Source organism: Echeneis naucrates, chromosome 23, assembly GCF_900963305.1.
Source record: "Echeneis naucrates chromosome 23, fEcheNa1.1, whole genome shotgun sequence".
In the NCBI taxonomy this organism is placed as follows: domain Eukaryota; kingdom Metazoa; phylum Chordata; class Actinopteri; order Carangiformes; family Echeneidae; genus Echeneis; species Echeneis naucrates.
In genome coordinates, this window is record NC_042533.1 from 3,774,254 (window position 1) to 3,793,697 (window position 19,444).

At 41.9% G+C, this 19,444-nt stretch overlaps 2 protein-coding genes across 2 annotated transcripts; one reads left to right on the forward strand and one right to left on the reverse strand.

Moving 5' to 3' along the window:
* Positions 1-615: 615 nt before the first annotated feature.
* Positions 616-7,245, reverse strand: LOC115037193 (dead end protein 1-like). The gene is made up of 5 exons (XM_029495694.1): positions 7,225-7,245; positions 3,812-3,917; positions 2,125-2,450; positions 1,067-1,199; positions 616-908 (listed from the first exon to the last, which is right to left on the reverse strand). The coding sequence occupies exons 1-5, from the start codon at positions 7,243-7,245 to the stop codon at positions 616-618; spliced, it is 879 nt and encodes a 292-aa protein (XP_029351554.1).
* A 4,302-nt stretch (positions 7,246-11,547) lies between these two features.
* fam180a (family with sequence similarity 180 member A) lies at positions 11,548-19,121 on the forward strand. Its single transcript, XM_029495535.1, has 4 exons — positions 11,548-11,662; positions 11,740-11,883; positions 18,120-18,217; positions 18,520-19,121. The coding sequence occupies exons 2-4, from the start codon at positions 11,808-11,810 to the stop codon at positions 18,847-18,849; spliced, it is 504 nt and encodes a 167-aa protein (XP_029351395.1). The 5' UTR covers positions 11,548-11,662; positions 11,740-11,807; the 3' UTR covers positions 18,850-19,121.
* The last annotated feature ends 323 nt before the right edge of the window (positions 19,122-19,444 follow it).

Consider the following 19,444-nt stretch of genomic DNA (forward strand, 5'->3'; position numbering starts at 1 on the left):
CTTAGCCTGGTGCAGCCTGACTCCAACCCAAAGCCCGCTGGCTCTGGCTTTTAAGTATAAAACGCCCCCAATATTAATGCAACGTCATATTTTTACTGCAAAAGCATTTTAAAATACTGAGACGAATCTGGCAGCTTCTATTCATCACAAAGCTTCCACCACCATCTCTCTAACCAGCATCAGCCAATAACACTGTTTCCAAATGCCGTGGGCTCAAGACGGAACGCAGAGGTGATTCAAGGAAAACAAATACAGTGAAAATGGTGATTTTATTCAGAGTTCAGAATCAAAACTATTCCCAGCAGAATAAAACAGGGTGAGAAGGTGTTTTGCACACAGGAACTGATAATCAGAAAAGAAGAAGAAGAAAAAACAAACAAACAAACAAAAAAAACCCACCACCCACGGAACAGCCCAACGTTTTCTTCAGCGTATAAAACTCAACATGTGCATATAAACATTTTTAACTTCCATAATCTGTGATGTACTTCCAGTATAAACCTCCTGAAAACCACGAAGTCTACAGAACTTCTTTCATAATCATCAGAATTGTTTTCTTCAGCATCACATTGATCCACAGATAGGAGGTCAGCATTACCGGGGATGCTGCAGACTCTAAATGCCTCTGCGAAGGGGGAAGAGAGAAGGTGGGGGACCAGGGAGGGCGACACTACAGGGGCCAGTTGGTCCGCCCACTGCTCTGCAGAAACCAGGGGGGGTCCGCGGACGGCTGGCCGAGGAAGCGGGCGGGACTGACAGCTGTGGAGAGTTGGGGACGTGGCGCGGCGGCTTCGTGCCACGAGGGCCCCTTGTAGGGTTTCCTGGAAGCAGCGTCTTGTCCGGACTCGGCCTCGCTTCAGCTGACTGCCACTGAACCCAGACGTCCAGCAAAAAATGCTTCTTGAATGCTGAGCACAAAAACAAGAGGCTGTGACTAACGGGATCGGGGCGGGGACTAAGAATGAACTGTCCGTGGAAAAAAAACAACAAAGAAAATAGGATCGACTGCAGGGAGTCTATTTCCAATAAACGGACTCCCTGACATCCGTCTGAGGAGCTCACCTACCTTCCACCAGGACCTTCTTGGCCATAGAAGCAGTGTGGTGGGATAAGAAGGCGACCATGGCTGACACCCCCCCCGTACCGGGCCCCTTCATCAGAGACACTCGCTCCACCCCCTCTACCAGCAGCTGCAATACCTGCAAACAAAGATGAGGTAAAAAGACAGCATCTATCCACTAAACACAAATCAGACCATCTGTTGTTTTCAGTATTGTAACAAAACAAAACATAAATGTTTAAAAGCTTATGTTCAATATTTCTGTTTTGGCCTTTAACATGACTTTGCAGAGGCTGTAGATGCTTGTAGGTCAAATGCCATGGCCAGTGGAATGTGTAAGAAGATGATGCAGGTTATTAGAGATTACAGTTAATAAATGGCAACATTAGAGGAGGGTGCAGGTGGTCAGAAACCAGTAGATGCAGTACTCCTTTACCCTAGACTTAAATTCAATATAAACGTCTTCTTTCAGGAGGATTGTTGTTCCCACTTGGCTTGGACAAATTATTCCAAGGCTAAGTCACAGCAGATAAACACATTATTTTATTCTTTTCTACCGAGTGAGACCTGATACAAACACACTTTGCTCCTATAAAATCAGTGTGCACTGTAACGGAGTTAACAGCAGCTTTTATTTAGATTCTGCCATCAATTTGTTTAAACGTCTGTCTTCTGTTGAAACATCACTGAAAATCTTTCCGTCTGAATTACATTTCTTTCTTCACTTGGCTGCTCATAATTACGGTTTAAGTGATATGATGTGAAAGCAGCATGGGAGAGGTGTGTCCATGGTAACGACAGTGACACCTGCTGACAAGTGTTTCTGTGGTAACGATCAGCGATCGAGAGGATGCTGTTAGCATCATATGCACATTTTTGACTCTCTATCTCAGTCTCTCATTCTGATTCCATACGTGGAAAAACATGGACTATAATAATGGACATTTAGTTTGCAACAGGAAGAATTAAGAGATGAACTCTATTTGTGAAGACTCCAGCCAGAACATTATAACCTTCAGGAGATTATTTATTGGAGGACTGTTGTGGAAGATCACTCAAAGTACCTGGAATAAGTCTCCTTGCCTGGTGGTGGCTGGCAGCCCATCAATACAGAGGTGTCTCTTCTCTGTGCTGTGGCAGACACTGAGGCGGACGCCAGGCGCCAGTGGGTAGCCATGCAGCAGACAGATCGCCGTGTCAGCTACACTTGATGAGCTGTATTTGGCGTATGCGAAGCCTCTATTTTGTCCACTGAAGTTCATCATGAGTCTGAACTCCCAGAGAGGCCCCACAGAGCTGAACAAGGGAATCAGCAGGTCCTCGTAGACGTCTCGTGGGATGTGGCTGATGAAAACCTCGCAGTTAGCTCCTGGCATGGGGCCATCCCATCCTGACAGCAGAGTGGGCAGGGAGCCTGATTAGTCGCTTTATTGTCTCATCATGTCAAGTGAGAAATGAAACAATTTTACTGAGTAATTTGTCAGCTAATGTCAGAGGATAAGACTGGAGGTTTTTTTTATTCTTGGTAGCTATCCCCCTGAAGACAAAACACCAACAGCACATTATTTGTTTAGCCCCTGCCTGATAGAGCTGTGGGCCAGTATTAAGATGCAGCATGGTATTTTACATTTACTTCAAGTCTCATTAGAACCCTGACACAAAATGAAAGCACGTGTGTCGTAAATTAGGTTATACATAATAAGTTTATCAGAGCATCACAAACATAAATATATTCATTTTAGGATTTGCCACATTATACAATGATTTGGCCATTTTGTGAAGATGTTTATCATAGAAAGAAAAATGTCTTGAGTGCAGTAAGCTACAATATTCATGTGACAACGAGGGTTGGCTGAGAGGAATTTAAAGAAAAATCAAGTAGTTCTCTTTTTCTTCCCACTGCTGTCATTTATCGTGTAATTTAATGTTTTGCACTTTGTATGCAAGGCCTTGTTTTTAAAGGTAAAAATGTATCAAATCTGTTTGAGACTCAAGTACTGTACAATGTCTGTTTCAATGAAAGAGTGAAACAACTTGAGTATTTTTACAGATTTGCAGATGTCACTTCATATTTGTCTCTCTACAGAGAATAAATTAGGGCTTCAGTCTGATATACAATTGGCAGTACTTTTTCAAAAATGACATTTTGACACTGTACAGTATGAAAAGCAGAAAAGAGGCTGATGTTCTTAACTATAAAACCCGAGGGACTGAAAGTAGTGACTTTTTCTTTGACAAGCACAAGAGGAAAATTACATGTACTGTTTGCAAAGTCCGAAGTGCAAACTGAAAGTGGTTAGGAACACCATACAACACCAAAAAGGGCAATAATTATCACAGAACATTTTCCAATTATTTAGGTACAAACTTTTCTATTAGCACCATAATTTTACTTCAGTATTAACTGCAGCATGTTTACAGCATCTCTGGAAAGTGCATTGCATATTTAACTGTTTCTTTAATAACACAAGAAAGGTTCTGGGTCACATCTGTTCTGTTACTACTGCAGACATTAACTACCTTTGTTGTTGTTTTTAAGTTTAATGCATTCCTTTTTAGGAGTTTGGACTTCAGTTCGAACAAAACAAGTCATCTAGAAATTGGAACCTGTTATTGCCATCTGTCACTATTTTCTTCTATATTGAATAGTTAATTGTTATATATACTGCAGTGAAAATAATTCCTCATTAAATCTATCTTTGGTTGCTGTTCTGATTTGGAAATGTGAAACGAATGTCATTGTGATCTCACCCTCTGGTGGGCCTCCGTACTTCCTCTGGCCGTTTATTTGAGTCAGTTTTATGTTGTTTTCTTTCAGCCAGGTTTTCAGAGCGTGCACCCGCTCAAGGTCCAGCACCTGGTGGAAAAACAACACAGAGACAATTTGCTCAGTGACAGCACCTCTGTAACTAATGGGACAGGTAATCCCAGTTTAACCAGCAGTCATAATCCTGTTTCAGTCCATTTATCACTAGAACTACCACAGCTCAGCCATTTGTCTTTTCTACCCACAAAGCCCAAAGGGCAGCCAAACGGCTGGATTAGTCTGGCACTAATATCCTAACTCAAGTGTGAACAGTCCAGCTTGTCACCATTGTTCTGTAAATGAGGTCCCTAGTATAGTCATCGTTCACAACCACGCCCAGACTTCCACCACAAACATCCAGTAGGCCTGCTTTTACATTTTCCATCAATCTTTATATGTACTTTTTATTTATTTATTTTCTTATTTTGTTATTTTCACCAGGTTTTCTCTGTTCGTCAGCAATAAAGGTAAAAAATTTTTACTTTATTTAGGCTACTCAATGCACCCATGTCAACTTTGCACACTTGAGGTGCGCTGCACAACACTCTTGCATTGAGACTTTCAGAGCGCCAAACTTTGTAATAACACTGGATTTTTGTCATGTAATACACGTCTTCAACGTTAGGTCTTCAGGTGGCACCAGGAATGTGTATGGTCGCACTTGTGATGTGTGAACCTAAATTTATGGAAGCAGATAAGTCGCACAAAGTGCTGCATGGTTATAAAAAAAGTATGTATATATAATATACACATAAACATAGTTCTATCAATAAGAATATAAAGAGTATGACAATAAAACACTTCAAAATAAATAAAATAAAACCATATTCAAAAATAAAAATACTATCAAATAAAAACTTTTTGCACAAGGCCACTTAAATATTGACAACATAAGAAATCGTATTTGTAATCATATCACAGATAACAGCAGATGTTTGAAGCTTTAGGCTGCATTCATCATGCCCTTCATCCTGATCTGCTCCACCACATTCAGATGTGATGGCTGCATTTACAAAACAAAGGTGGCTAACTGTAGACAGGTGAGGTGTAAAAGTTCAGCCAACGGCCTTTTGGATGTCGTCTGGGCATCATGGCAGGAGTTAGAAAACCAAACCAGTCCAATGAGTTTATGAAACCAGACTTCCCCATGGTTTATGTTTGTCGTTATGAATTATTCACTAATCAGTCCTCTTACAAGCCAGGCGTTGTAAACATGATTAAAAACAACATTTTAGTTGTTGCTCTTTATTAAAAAAAAAAGTAAACAAAGATGTTTTATATTCAAGCTATTTAGACTGTTTAATTTAACACAATAATACATTTGGTGGATAGAAAATGTTAATCCCCTTTGCAGTAATGTGTATATACACACGTTTTATCAATAACCTACAATAGTTTGGATTTGCTCGTTGTTGTCACTAACTTCAACACGTAAAAGGACAATTCAAATCTATATTTAAATAAATAAAAACAAAAACGAGTAAAGGTGAAGAGTTTGTTCAAAGTTCATTGTAATTAGCTGAACTCACCGGCAGAGCGTCCATGTTGGAAATAACGGTGAACCGGGGAACCGCCTCGGGCTTCTCTCTGGGCAAAATGTGTACCAATTTTGGACCAACTACTCAAAAGTAGATAAACTGTTAGAGAAATGATAAAATATGCGATTTAAAACGCACTTGCAGTCGTCTTCCTCCACACCGAGCTCCGCCGACAGGAGACGTTTATGGTCTGAAAACAGAAAAGAGAAACACGCTAACGTCAAAGATGGCGGCAACACATCCCGCCCCCCGCCCCCCTTCCACTCCAAACCAGCCAATCGTCTGCTTCATAACGCCAAACCGGAAATAAATTAAGCCAATCAGGACTTCGGTTGGAATGAAAAAAGCGCTGACAGGTAATAAAAAAAAAAAACAAAACAAAACAGACGAGAAAAAAAGTCTGACGAATGACTTAAAAAAAGAAATTACAATTCACACGATTCACATGATTTTAATGAAAGTAAAATCTGTTTCTTATTTCGATGTTTTGTTCGTTGTTGTGGGGAGTACCAGGAGCAGCTAGCTAAAACCGAACGAAGCGCTTATCCAATCAGATTTTGTCTCTAGGCAGAGATAACGCAAACCGGCTCATTCATTGGCTAGGAGCTCATAAACAAACAACAACAAACGCAAAAATTGCCTTGATGTTGGAATAAGGTCGGTAAAATGTGCATCTGCAGTTCATTTCGTATCATAAAATTCACAACTTTCACGAATAAAGCCTTTAATATGCTTCATCTTTGGACTCCATTGAGCCAAAGAAATATAAATAATCAAGATGAAAAGTCAAACTTCCCTTCAAATGTCGAGTTGGCACAGTTTCATCCATTTGCTGGTTTATGGTGCCAATAAATATGGATGAACTGTACTTTTATACTTGTGGTTTTTGTAAAGTGAAGCTGAAAAGTTCACTTGTTCAGAATCTGTTGAGCTAATGATTTGAATCATGTCCATAATGTCAAAAGTGTAAAGATCATTATGCGTATTTCTATATTGTTCAAGTTTTGCATTGGAAGTTTTGAGAAGCTTATTTATTTTCTGCTCACTGTGGCTTTAGGCTTTATCTGGAATTGCAAAGATGACAAACTGATTTGGGGAAGATACAGTCTGTTGATAGTGAGTTAGGTCTATCCATCCATCCATCCATCCATCCATCTTTTCCGTTTCCGGGTTGCGTGGTGCTGGAGCCAATCCCAGCCAACGTTCCTGGCGAGGGGCAGGGTACAGCCTTAACAGGTCGAACAGAAAAACAATGATCTTGTGCAGCGCTGCTTTTGTATTCTATGAATCCATCCACGTAACTCATCCCCTCAGAGAAATCAGAAACATTAAATTTAGAAATATAATGCTTCACGAGTTCATACTTAGGGGGATATGATTTAGGCATTTCCAGTTAAGGATGAATGGTTAACAAATCTTGTGCTCTCTCTTTTTTTTCATGTGTCTAACAATAGTAAATACTTGGTTAGTTTTTAATGATCAGTCTGATTTTTCACGAAAAACCTCAAAGCTGTGCAGAGAGCATGGTGGCAGGGGGGGATTTACTTTTCAGGAGCCACTTTAGCAGAAATGCTGTTGGCCTTTATTGAGCTGCTTCAGGCGTGTTCCTACAAGAACTGTCCAAAACTCCCAAAACAAAAGTTTTCCTTCAGTGAATGCTACTTAGCCTGCGTTTTGCTATTTGTCAGTGAGTCATGTTTTCTGTAGTATCTGGTATTACAGCTATGCTTATCATTACATTTTATGGCATTTGAGTGATTAACATTTCCAACTTTCAAATTTGGACTTAATGAAATTGCAAAGTCTGCAGCCAAGATAACCCATGACCCACGTTTTTCCATTTTGCTCTCTTGGGAAGAGAGATAGTTTAATCAGCAGCTGCCTCCAACATAACGAACATTCAAGTTTAAATATGATTCATGGTAAACCATAAGCTCATTTTGAAGATCCTGTGACTGTGTTGAAAGAAGGACATGTCAGTAAGGGGACCTTCAGAGGCATTATTATTGACTGACCATAATTTTTCTCTCTGAGGAAAGTCATTTTAAAATTGCATGTTCTCAAAGTATCTGCAGCTGAAATGCGCCCCACGAAGCAGGTCATAATAAATGAACTGGCCAAAAAGCACAAGCACTGAGGGCAAATAAGCAAGTTGTTAAAAAAAATACTTTACAATAACATTCCAGTCATTTGAGAAGTTCCAAAGCTTTATTAACTTTAATGCCTGATTACGATGTTGAATGGTAACAAATATCGGATGACATATAAATGAGGGTGGTAGCCAGAACCAACCAGAATGCTGCAGGAGCTGTCTCCTCGCCCCTCTGTAGTGGATATATCAGGCAGACAAGTAGCTGCTTTTTTTGGGCTTTGGAGACACCCAACACCCACCAGGGCCAGCCACGATAATGCAAGCTGTCCAAGACATGCCAGCTCCATTTAAAGACTCCGAGCTGAGCTGCTGTGACTGTGCTCTTATTTAGATGAGCCTTGATGAAATTGTTTGCAGAGGTGTGATGGACAGTTAAGGTAATTATTCTGCTTGAGGTATGGTGATTAGGTATTGTGGTTGAACACTCTCACACTCAGTATTTTGTTGAGCTGTTTTGATGCGTGATATGCCTCCTGCCAGCTCGGGAAGAGATGTGCTAGACAGCCTATTCTCGCATTTGGCCTTGCTTGCTGCGATGGCTGCCATGCTGCCACTAACTATGGTCAATCAGTAGCCGGAGTTGGTTTCAAACTTTCAAACCATTCGCCTCCAACTGTTGGCAGCTCTCTCAGTTTCCTCTCTCTAGGTCTAGCCCTTTTAATGACCTTTCTTTCAAACTTACAGAAGCAAGAACAGACTCATTTATGAGGAAAGACATGACAAAGACAGGCCGCTTTCTTTGCAGAGTTCTGGTTTAGAGATTCAAAATAATTAAACACTTCTGAAATCCCTTGGTTTGCTTTAACACGGACAGTGGAAATCAACTGTTGTATAGAAGCTATATTTTCCATTTTACTCATAGTTTAGAGCAGAAGTTTTTCACCCATGAGAGAAGAGCACACCGTCTGTGCAGCAGACGCCAGGTTCTCCAATCTGTCAGTGACAATAATCATGAGGCTTTAACTTTAAGATATTCCTAAAAACAATGAGCCAAAGTGTTTAACCTGGGAAGAAATGCAAAACCTAATCAATTCAAATCTCATAATGTTTTACATTTGCACAATCAGGTCCGGTGTTTGCTTATCGTTCTGGCCGAGATAGAACTGCACCTGCTTACTTCTTGTCTAATAGCAATTTGACAGTTAAGCAAGTCTCAAGTTTACGCAAATTCAGATGGTGCAATGGTCTCATATCGATTTGCATATTTGAGTCATTCCACTGATTTACAGCACAGACATATTAAACCAAAGAATGTCTCGAGGGTTTCCCATTCAAATAGCCATTGCTAAGTGGCTGCATTCATATTGCTAAACCTTATTTGAAAAGAATTCAATTGTTCCTGAATTCATGCAGCGTCACAACAAAAGATTTGACGAGTAAGAGAAATTAGGATTGCAGTATCTGTGTGTGTGTCTGTGTGTGTGTGTGTGTGTTTGTATTGTAACACTGCCCTCCCATGGTTATAATAGGAAGTCGTTTTTCTTTTATTATTATCTGGTTTTTTTATGCTGCATCTGTGTGGACTTTGTTCATAACCCCACACACTCAGAGGTCAGTGCCATGTTTCTTGTTTTACAGTAGTTGATTCTCTGCACCTGCAGGCAAACACACAAGATAGAAAAAAGGTTTTCGGTTTCCTGTTTACACCCCTGAGATGCCATCTGCCGCCGCTTTACGTGTTACTCATGTGAATCACATGGAATTCAAGAATTACAGCTTGTCCTTTGAGGCACCCCTGCAGCTTTCTCATTCATGTGAATGTGTTTTACATTCCGCTGGCTGAAAACAAATAAATAAAGAGCATCATACCTCTTATTCCCATCTGGTGTACGAGCAAATACCTAATGAAACATATGGCAGGGGAACAAGAAAGTGTAGATTAATCAAACCTTTAAATGTCACTAGATTAACAAGATTATCTTTTATGCCTCCTAATCAAGTATACAGTCATGTTTTGTTGTGTGATGTAAAATTCCTCCTCCCTCGCTCCTCACATTTTTTTATTTTCACTGGCATCCCATTTCTTGAGCATCAAAATGGAACACGCACACATCGACTCATTCCAAGAGTATCCAGATAAACAGAGTTACAGCTCCCACGTGTCCACTCCACGTTTTTATGGCCCCTGAGGTGAAATGGGAGTGCCACTCGTCCTTTGCTGGTGTTTCATGGCTGTCTTTTGAAACTTGAGCTGCGAGATGTTGACCATTTGGACAACAGAGGAATATTTGGCCAACAGAACTTAATACCTTGGAAAATAAAAGTGGACGTCAACAGCTCCCGGATATCACAGTTCATTGTTGATTCCAACAGCAGTGTTGATAAGAAGAAACAGGCCTTATCAGTTACCCTGTGAGAATGAAGTTTAATAATTAATTGTTGCTCTCTAAGCTGCTGATTGTGTTTGACTACCTTTGTTTTTTTATTTCACATTATCTGGATTTCAGTGCATTTTATTGTAGCAGATGCAACATTGGAGGCTGAGCCAGGAAAGCAAACCGTCTGAAAAACAGTGCACCTCCACAAGCTATTATACGCTCTGACACCACAACAAGGGTGTGTGTTTATTTCTCACACACACACACACACACACACTGTGACAACAAAGAGCACAAGACATTAGTGTGTAAAACATGGGGGAGGCTTGAGGGCCTTGAGTCAAGATCCTCTGAGGGGTCTTCACGCTGCTGTTGTTGGCGACTGTTGACACATCGCTGTCGTCTCTGTTTGTCTCGGACTGGATTTCATCATCGCTGCGTTCTCCCTGCAGGACTAGGATGACCTAAACGTCCTTTAAATTTCATTTTTATTGGGTGAAGCAACATAATGACATTACTGAATATGACGTAACATGAAGTGACGTAAAAAGGCATGACATGACAGAATATAACAAGACATAATAGAATATAAAGGAAATTTTACATCACAGGACATGAAATGTCTGAATGTAACATGGTGCAATACGATGTACCATGACATAACATGACAAAACGTAACACAATGGCGTGCATTACTATTGAAATGACTCAATTTTTGACATATTTCTACATTCATCTCATATTATTAGTTTTATGGTATAGAAAAGAGAAAAAAATAAATAAAGTAAAAGCACAAAACAGCAGAAAGAGACTGGTGGCAGAAAAGTGCACAGTACTGTTGACGCTGAAGCTGTTTGGTTTCAGTTTGATTGTGGTTAAAAAGGAAACATTCATTACTGGTCCAATATGGAAATAATCCCTTCAGACATTTCACTGTAAATATCATCATCATATTTGTTCCCTCCACACTGCTTGCAAAAACATTTTAAGGCTTTATATTATTATTATTGTTTTATTGCCCAGAAGTAGCGACATTTAAAAATACTGATTCGGCCTTATAAAATGAAGATCAAGCATCTTTTATTGCTGAACATAAACTCCACCCAGGTCAGTCAATTTGTGCCAGATTCCCAGTAAAAATCTTCAGTTAATGGGCAGAGTTCCAGGTCCAGCTTGCACTGACTGTACTTATTTAATGTCATTCCCTCTGCAGGGACAGATAACTGTCAATTCTTCAGACGCCTCAGTCGTAGTTTACTGCCCACTGAAGTATAATCTGGCTAATTTCACGAGTCTGTTTACAACATGTCCAATTTAAGAATCGCTTGTATTTTTTGGCTTGAGGTTTCACTCTGTTGTCCAGATTGTTGGCTGATTTCTTACATCTTAGTATCTGACAGTGTTACGTGATGTAAACACACAGAGTGAAGGGTGAAAAGAAACCAGAATAATCCTTCAAAATCGGTTCTGGCTGCCATTGTGCTCAGCCGTCAGATCACTCATCAGGTTGTTTGAGGTCCTGGTTATCCAGGCGGCTGGAGACTCAGTGAAACAGTCAGCCAGTAGCTGTGAGGAAAGTCCAAGCCAAGAGGGCAGGCACTCCCCGAATGCTGATGATTTCCAGATGAGAGCGCAGACTGTTTGGCCTTAGACAGACACATTGAAATAGAAAAAAAAAAAAAGAGAGAGAAGAAGCAGAAAGACAGTGAGAGAGGATGGATGGAGGGAGGGAGCAGAAAAATGAACACAGTGGATGAAGGAATCCTCCTCCACATGAAGCTGCTGCAGGTGAGATGCCGAAGCTCAACAGTCAGAGCCTTTTCGCCCACTTTTGTGATGATCAATTCATGACTGAATCTCTGCAGAGAGCCAGCGCTTGACAGGAAGGGACGGAGCTGCGTGATCCGAACTGTTGCGCACGAGGATCGTCACCATGACGCAGTGGTGGGCTCTGCTCGCTCTCGTTTACCTGTCCGCCTACCTGGCAGCCGCTCAGTACCACAGGAGAGGTAGGTGGACTCCAACACTTTCACTCCAAAGAAGTCTCTAGATTCTTTCACAGGCCACAGCATCAACCTGATTCTTACACTGAAATATCTCTCTGTAACAAATTAAAGCAAGATGCTTTCATTTTGGTAATTCTGTGAAAGAATGTGTTTATTTTCCTGATATATCGGGAACATTGCGACACAAAAGGACATCAACAGATCACTTTCCAGTGAAAGGCCTGTTTTGACTGGACCCACTCACTGAGGAAATTCCTTTCTCAACACTTTCTTTTTTTTTTTTGTTGGAATGAGTCACATGATGCTTAGATCTACGAAGGGAGCAGGGAGGCTGACAGGATTTTAAAAACAATCATTCTGTGGAGAAAAATCTTAAATGTGAAACATTATATTCATTTGAACACTGTCGTCACTGTGTGGAGTTCATTTAAGCATTCATTAGGTTTGTCCCATATTTCCGCTGAAACGCTGCCGCAATTAAGTTGTGTTCTTGGGTGCTTGTGTTGCAGGAGCGAGCTTTAAATGAAAACACATTAAATAACACGTCAGGAAACAACAGCTTGATTTTAACATCCAGCAGACACAGAGCAACTTTAGCATTCTTGTGGATTTGTGCTTCTGGAAATCTGACGGATTCAAATCCAGCGTTTGCTTAAATATCACGGTAGTTGCACGACGCTCCACGTGCTCACCAGCTGGTCTCTAACTCTATCTGCTGCTTCGTGTTGAATCGGTAACACACGGTGGGTTGATGAGAAGACCTAAAACTGAAACAAGTAGCTGGAGTCATCTCTACAGCTGACTCCTCTCATGCTGCATGTCGTCATCTGGTCAGGTGTCGATGTGAAAATTTTAGTTAGCGCAGTTTTCATTTCTTTGCCCCATAACTAACACTGGAAAAACTTTTGTTGTTGAAAATCACTTCGTCCACGATGGTTTAAGCTTGAGACGTGTTATTTCTTTGCATCTTAAACTAGTGAAACTGTAAGAATTTCTCACATTTGCGCGTGAGCATTCAGCGTGCACTGAAAGATTTTGATGAGACTGAACCTTTGAATGGAGCACCGCTGCATCTAGTCTCATCTGACGGATTAACATCTAGGGTCACGTCTTTACATCGGACTCTCCTATTGGCTCTTGGACACTTGGACAACTTTCTGCAGAGCATTAGAGGCTTTGGAGCAATTTTTTTTTTCAAAAGAATGAGCAGAACTCCTGATCAGATGAAGATAAAAACGTCATATCAGCGCCATAACAATCCAATAAAATCATATAATATCAATAAAATACAGAGAAATGTAAAATTTCTGTGTTATAAACGACTGTGCGCTGTCACAGTGAGCAGAAGCCCTCATTGAGTGAAACAATTGACTGAGGTTGTGCAGATTTTGAATATGTTGAGGACTCGGGGCCAAATTTAAAGATGACAGCTCGTTTGTCTTTGCTTGAGGGTACACTCTAAGTGTAATATAGTTTTTTATACAACTGTCAAAAACCATTAACCATTAACTTCAAAGTTAAGTCACTGTGAAAAATATCCCCTGGGGGTCCAAAGTTGGACACCCCCAGTTGCCCAGTACCTTTATAATCGATTGGGCTCACAGTGGGAGTGTCAGTGCTGAAGTCTGTGTTTACACGGTGAGTCGTAAAATTTCTATCTTGACTTGCTAGAATATCATCATTTGTTTGAATTTTAACAAGCATTTAGATGCTAATTGAAATGCTGAGCGGCACTTGAGCCATTGAGACGAAGCGTTTCTTTTCCCGTGTGTCCTCTTCACCTCGTTTAACTGTATGCCAGAGGGATGTAGATGTCCGTTTGGGGTTTTTTTTCAGGGCGGGTGGGTTGCTGCTTTTCCCGCTTTTGTTCTTCCTTCCTCGCCATCTCTCTCATCGAGACATCCCCCCAGCCAAGAAAATAATTTACCCCTCCTAATTAATGGATCTTTGTTGTTCCCTCATCTGCTTGCAAGCAGTTAGCGGGAGATTACAAGTTCCCTGTCTGTGCATAATGACACAGGGGGGGCGCCTGCGCTGATTGTTTGGAGCATTAGGAGGCGGGAGGGGAAACAAAGCGGATGAACAGGCTTCGAGCGAGCACCAGGGAAAGCTCAGATGTTGTGGGGGCAAATATCTATATTAAATACATGAAAATAAGATAAAAAATATGAATTATCTTATTTTCTTTCTCTCTCTGCAGTCACATGTTAAAACTCCAACATGAATTTCTGACGGAATCTGTTGTTCCATTGATGGGAGTACATCTAATCCTTCATCCGTCAGTATTTGGCCCATCCATTTCACAGCGCCATCAATACCACGTCCCATCCTGTACCAGGATGTCTGCAGTTGTGATCTGTGTATTCAATATGTAATTTCTTCGTTTCTGCGAGAAGCTATTAATCGACGCAGAGGTGGTGGCTTTGACGCCGTCTGATGATAGCTATCTTCCCATATCGTACCAGACGACGATGCACGTTCAATGGTGCCCTCCTGGAATATCCAGCTTCCTGAAGAAGCATGAAACTTTTGTGTAGTTAAGTGTTTTCTTCTTCAGGCTCCCTCCGTCCTCTAGCGGTTTTGAATTTGAAGTGCCAAATCTCAGCTTTAATTATGTATGTTTACATCAGTATGGATGGAAATAGGGACTGAGATATAACCCTTTTCACACTGTGCTCAAACCGCACGGGTTCAGAAATAATTGGACACTTGGCTATCACATGTTTCTTGGGCAGCCTGCTGTTGCTTCAATGGCAGAAAAAAAGCCTGCATGTGGCTTCGAGCTGACTGAGATGAGTTAATGAAAGATGCTAATGAGGCTTACAAAAGCAAGACTTGGTGCTGGAGAAAATCAGAAGACAGTTGGTTTTCCAAAATCAACAGTTAGGTGCATTCTGAGAAGGAAAACGGGCAAGTTGAAATTAAAATAAATGTCTAAAGAGCAGGTTGAAGAAGAAAAGCTGTTTTATGACAGCAAGTCAGGAAGCCTCTCCAGGATGGAGGCAAATGTGTGGTCCCTGTTGACAAAAAGTAGAAGAGCTGATGACCCAAAACTTGAGATGGAGACGGCTGGATGAGCCTTAACCATGAAAACGACTGCAGTCCACAAAAACACACGAACAAAGAAAATCAGGAGAGCTCTGAAACAAAGTTTTACAGACAAATGAAACTCAAATCAACATCCGTCAAAAAGATGGAAGGAGGAAAGCAGGAAACTAAAGACCCCATAAAGTCGCCACCTCATCTTTCAAATATTTTCTTGCGGCCTGAGCAGGAATGACCGCCGATGGGACTGGCACGCTGGCATTTATCGATGATTTCCCCACCGATGTGGGAGAAACAGGATGAAGGAAGTAAACAGGAGTGCTGTGTGTTAAGAATCAGCTGCGTTGCAACTCATTTTAACAGCCAACAGGATGACAATCTTGAGGAAAAAAGATTTTGGATGTTTCCATCCAGCTGAGGAGCAGCTGAAGGCCTTTTTGTTTGTGCCGGAATTCTGAGTGTGAAATTCGCACAATATTTTCACTCACAATGCAAAAGACCTTTTACACTTGACCAAAATGACACACTGGACACAAAATGATAAGGACGCATTCAGTCTATTGTACACAGAGAGAGGAGGACGCTTGAGAAAAGGGTTGATTCCGGACACAGCTGCTGATTTCCATGTCATCCCAGAGCCTCAGTTCTCCTGCCAACCCGACTCATCAGCTGACCTCCACGCCCGCCTGTGCACCTGCTCCCAATCATTCATCACCCACCCAACCTTCCTTTCCCTCAGCCGCCTCAGAGATTCGATGCCGTGCACTTCAGCCTCAGCTACCTGTTCTCTGCAAGTGGGAAATTTTGTCTTTTTATTTTGAGCTGTTGAAGAAGGCAATCCCGCTCCAACGTGAACATTGATATTTTTAAACTGCTGTTGTTGAAGTTAGAATCGTAAAACAGGTAGTTTTCTGTCTTACAGCCTGCAGTGAAAAACTTTAAATAGAAATTGTGCCAGTCTGGCCTTTGGACTGTCACTTCCTCCATCCGGCACTTTTCCCTGGGTGTGATTTAGTTTACATTGAAGATAGAGCTGCAGCTCCACACGACTTACATCACATAAACTGTCCTTTAACAGTAACTTGTGCTTGTTTCTTTCTTCAATTAACATTTATTGTGCACAATGGATGAAGTCTGGCAGATCATTTCGACCGTGCACTGACGGAGGGGCTGTGTTACGTGTGAACCTGGCCGTGGCCCTCCTTGGATGGAAGCTGGATGATGAGGTGAACAGCTTGAGATAATATACCGAGGATTACACAGATGTACCAAATGAGCTGGCTACATTATTCTGACACGGGAACGCCGGGCTGCAGATTTTCTTTGCATTCTGAATGGAAGCCGGATTGGGAAGGCAAAAGCCAGAACCGAGGATGGCGGTCGCCCAAGCAGTCGGCAGCTACATGGTGTTGGGGGGGGGTCAGGCACTGCATGTCACTTTGGCTGGCCTCACGAATTCTATAAAGCTAACTGCAGCTGGCCGGCGAGGCTGTGGGCATCGGGGCCGATGATTACTGCAGAATTGGCGAGGCAGCGCAGCGTAGATGCTGCTGTAGGGTAGAGGGAGGATTTGATCCAAATTCAGATGGCTCCCAGTTCTTATACCACATACCTCATTAGAGATAGTGTGTGTGTGATCTGGGTGTTGGCGTACATGCTCAGACAAGCACTGAAGCGGGGGGGGGGGGAGCGAGGTGTCTAGAGAAGCTCAGAGGAAGTTTTAGCTTACTCCATTATGCTGTGAATCCCCTTTCAGTTCTAATCAAATTTGTTTTTCACTTCGCTCTCCTGGAGCAGCACCAGCAAATTGCTCTCAGAGTCTCAGACAATAGACAATACAAAGATATTTAAAGAGTCCGGGCAGCAGTAGTGGAATTGAAGGGAGAAACAGGAGATGGGCTTCCTCTAAATGCTTACACCACCTTCCCGAGTTTATTTTTCATCAAACTTTCTTTACACTTGACCCATCAAAGGCTTTCCACTACCATCGGGAGCATCTGCTCACTCTCACAGAGGGCAGTTGGTGCTTCTGATTTTAGCCTTCAGCCTACTGGTGTACTTTAAGCACATCGATTAAACCCTCTTGTTGGAGGAAGCATCTCTGTTTTAAGGGTCTCTTGCACCAAAACAAAGTGGATTTCAGCATGTTAACTAGATTTGAATCGTCTTGGTAAAAAGCCTTTGGGTGAAACTATGTTCTAGGCTACATTAAAGCTGCACACAACTAAAATACCTTGACGAACAGTGGCTCCAAGGACTACATGTAACACACTGATGAATTCGGAGAGATTTAACGCGCCAATCTGCACTTCCCTTCTAATCTGCGGAGCGTTTTCGTGCCTTTGAGCTATTTTGGCTTTATGGTGCGCATGTTGGATTATTCTCACAGGTTTAATTAAACTCATTTAGAGACACAGCAGGTAGATGATTTCAGGAGGAAATCAGGAGTTGTTGGAGCACACATTGGCGCTAATGGAGGAATGAACAATGAAGTTACATTTAGCAGCTGACCGGAGACAATGGCCCCAAACAAATGCTAATGTTGCTCCGTTGTCAGTGTTGTGTTAACAGCTTGTTTTGCTGCTCAAAAAAGAATAATTGATGCAGCTCTAAAGGGAAACTTGTTGATTTCTAAATGAATTGTTTTGTAATAATTTTTTTTTTTTTATCACTGTACCTTCTCTGAGTAACATAATAAGACACGTATATCAAAACATAACCGTATTTGAGCACAGTATCTGAGTGAACGTACGTTACTCTCCATCTCTGGATAAGAGGTGTGTGGAATTGCTTCACAGAGTTCATGGTTTTATCACATGTGACATGAGGAAGTAGATACGGTCTACTGAGCTGAGAGCGAGGGGTCTCATTCCAGCCCTATCTGGACATCTCTGATTTCAAGACCCCTGTTCTGCCACACATATGAGCCTAACTCTGGTATCTCTTCGTGTTTCAGCTCAGGGTGAACCTGTAAATATATGAGCATGTGTGTGGCTCAGGGTGGAGACCAATTCCTCCTGATGCAGCTGGAGTCAGATCTCTTCCTCACCTCCACAATATTTGAGCAGTAATGAATCTGTGTTTATTTAACCCTTGGCCCACCCACATCCAAACCACGCTGGTTAGCTCGCTGCCTAATTTCTGGACCAGCAGGGAGAACCTCTAATCTGATTTCCTCCTCTCGTGTTTTCTAGCCCTGTATCCATCTGCGTTTAGGATAAAGCGTGGGACATACTCGCTGATCGACCCCGCGTTCCAGCGCTCAGTGGAGGATGTCAAGCTGCTCTTTGAGGTCAGTTTGGTTGAAAAGGTTCATGGCCCAGCAGTTCTTGACTGGAAATTGATATAACCATGTTGTAAGTGTGCAAAGAAACTGTCCAAATAATTAGTTTTAGGTGCACGACTGGAAACCTTCTCGAAACACTTTGTAACCCTGCTAATTATTAGCAGAAATATGTGTTTACTAAAGTGTAAAGCATAATTTATTACTGTTGTCTGACTAATGAGGTGAGCAAAATAGTTCCTCAGTATGAGTGTTTGCAGTGCAAGTGCTTAGTTACTGAGTATTTGTCACGATGAGCCCTGACTTTCCAGATTCTGCTGGCTGGGATGCAGATAGAAGGTGAGGAACACACCATGTTGATCCCAGATGAGGAGCTGGCCTCCCTGAGGAGCGTGCAGAAGCTAGAAGCCATCTGCGAGGACATCCTGCCCAAGAGCCTCTCCGACATCCGCCGCCTGACGGCAGAGCTCACCAGGCGCCGGCAGCCTCTGAGCTTGCGGGACTTCGAGAGGACGGTGCTGACTCTGGTGTACGCCACTCAAACGCTGGCCCAACTCAGCAGCCAGCAGCAGAGAGAGGCGTGGACAGACGCGGTGGTCCAGCTGTTCAGAGCCATCCAGGAGGATCTCAAACCTGCCTGAGGAAGCGTTATCATTTTCAGTACACATGACAGTCTGTGACACCACAGTTGTTGACTTAATCCTTTGCAATTCCATGCATAGTCTCTACCTACCTGCAGTAGTCAGCTGTTTTTTGAATTGAAGAAAAGGGATCTTTTATCAAAGCTATGAAATGAACTTTGAGTTACCATTTTTTCCCCCTCTGTCCGTAAATTGATTTTCATGCACAGGTCAAACTATTTTTGCTTTACTGTTCTGTGGTAACACGTAATGATGCAGTTTATAAACTCCAATGCCACTCCAGAATAAACTTGGCAACTTCCAAAGCTTTAATCCTCTTTGGATTTCTTTTCTGCAATTCACTTGAAATTCCATCCATCCATCCATTCATCCATCACCACCAAATACAAATAAACTTACAATTCCATTTTTCTCATGGCCTCCTCCGTAACCCCCCTCAGCTCCTGACAGCATGTTTCTAACTGTAACAACAGATAAAAACCAACAAAGAGTCGTGTATTTTGCGCCACAGCTTAATAAGCATGATACTCACAAATACTGCAGGTGTGGGGATGGTAGATAAGTTTGCATTTTGAATTGTGTAACTTAAGAGTTT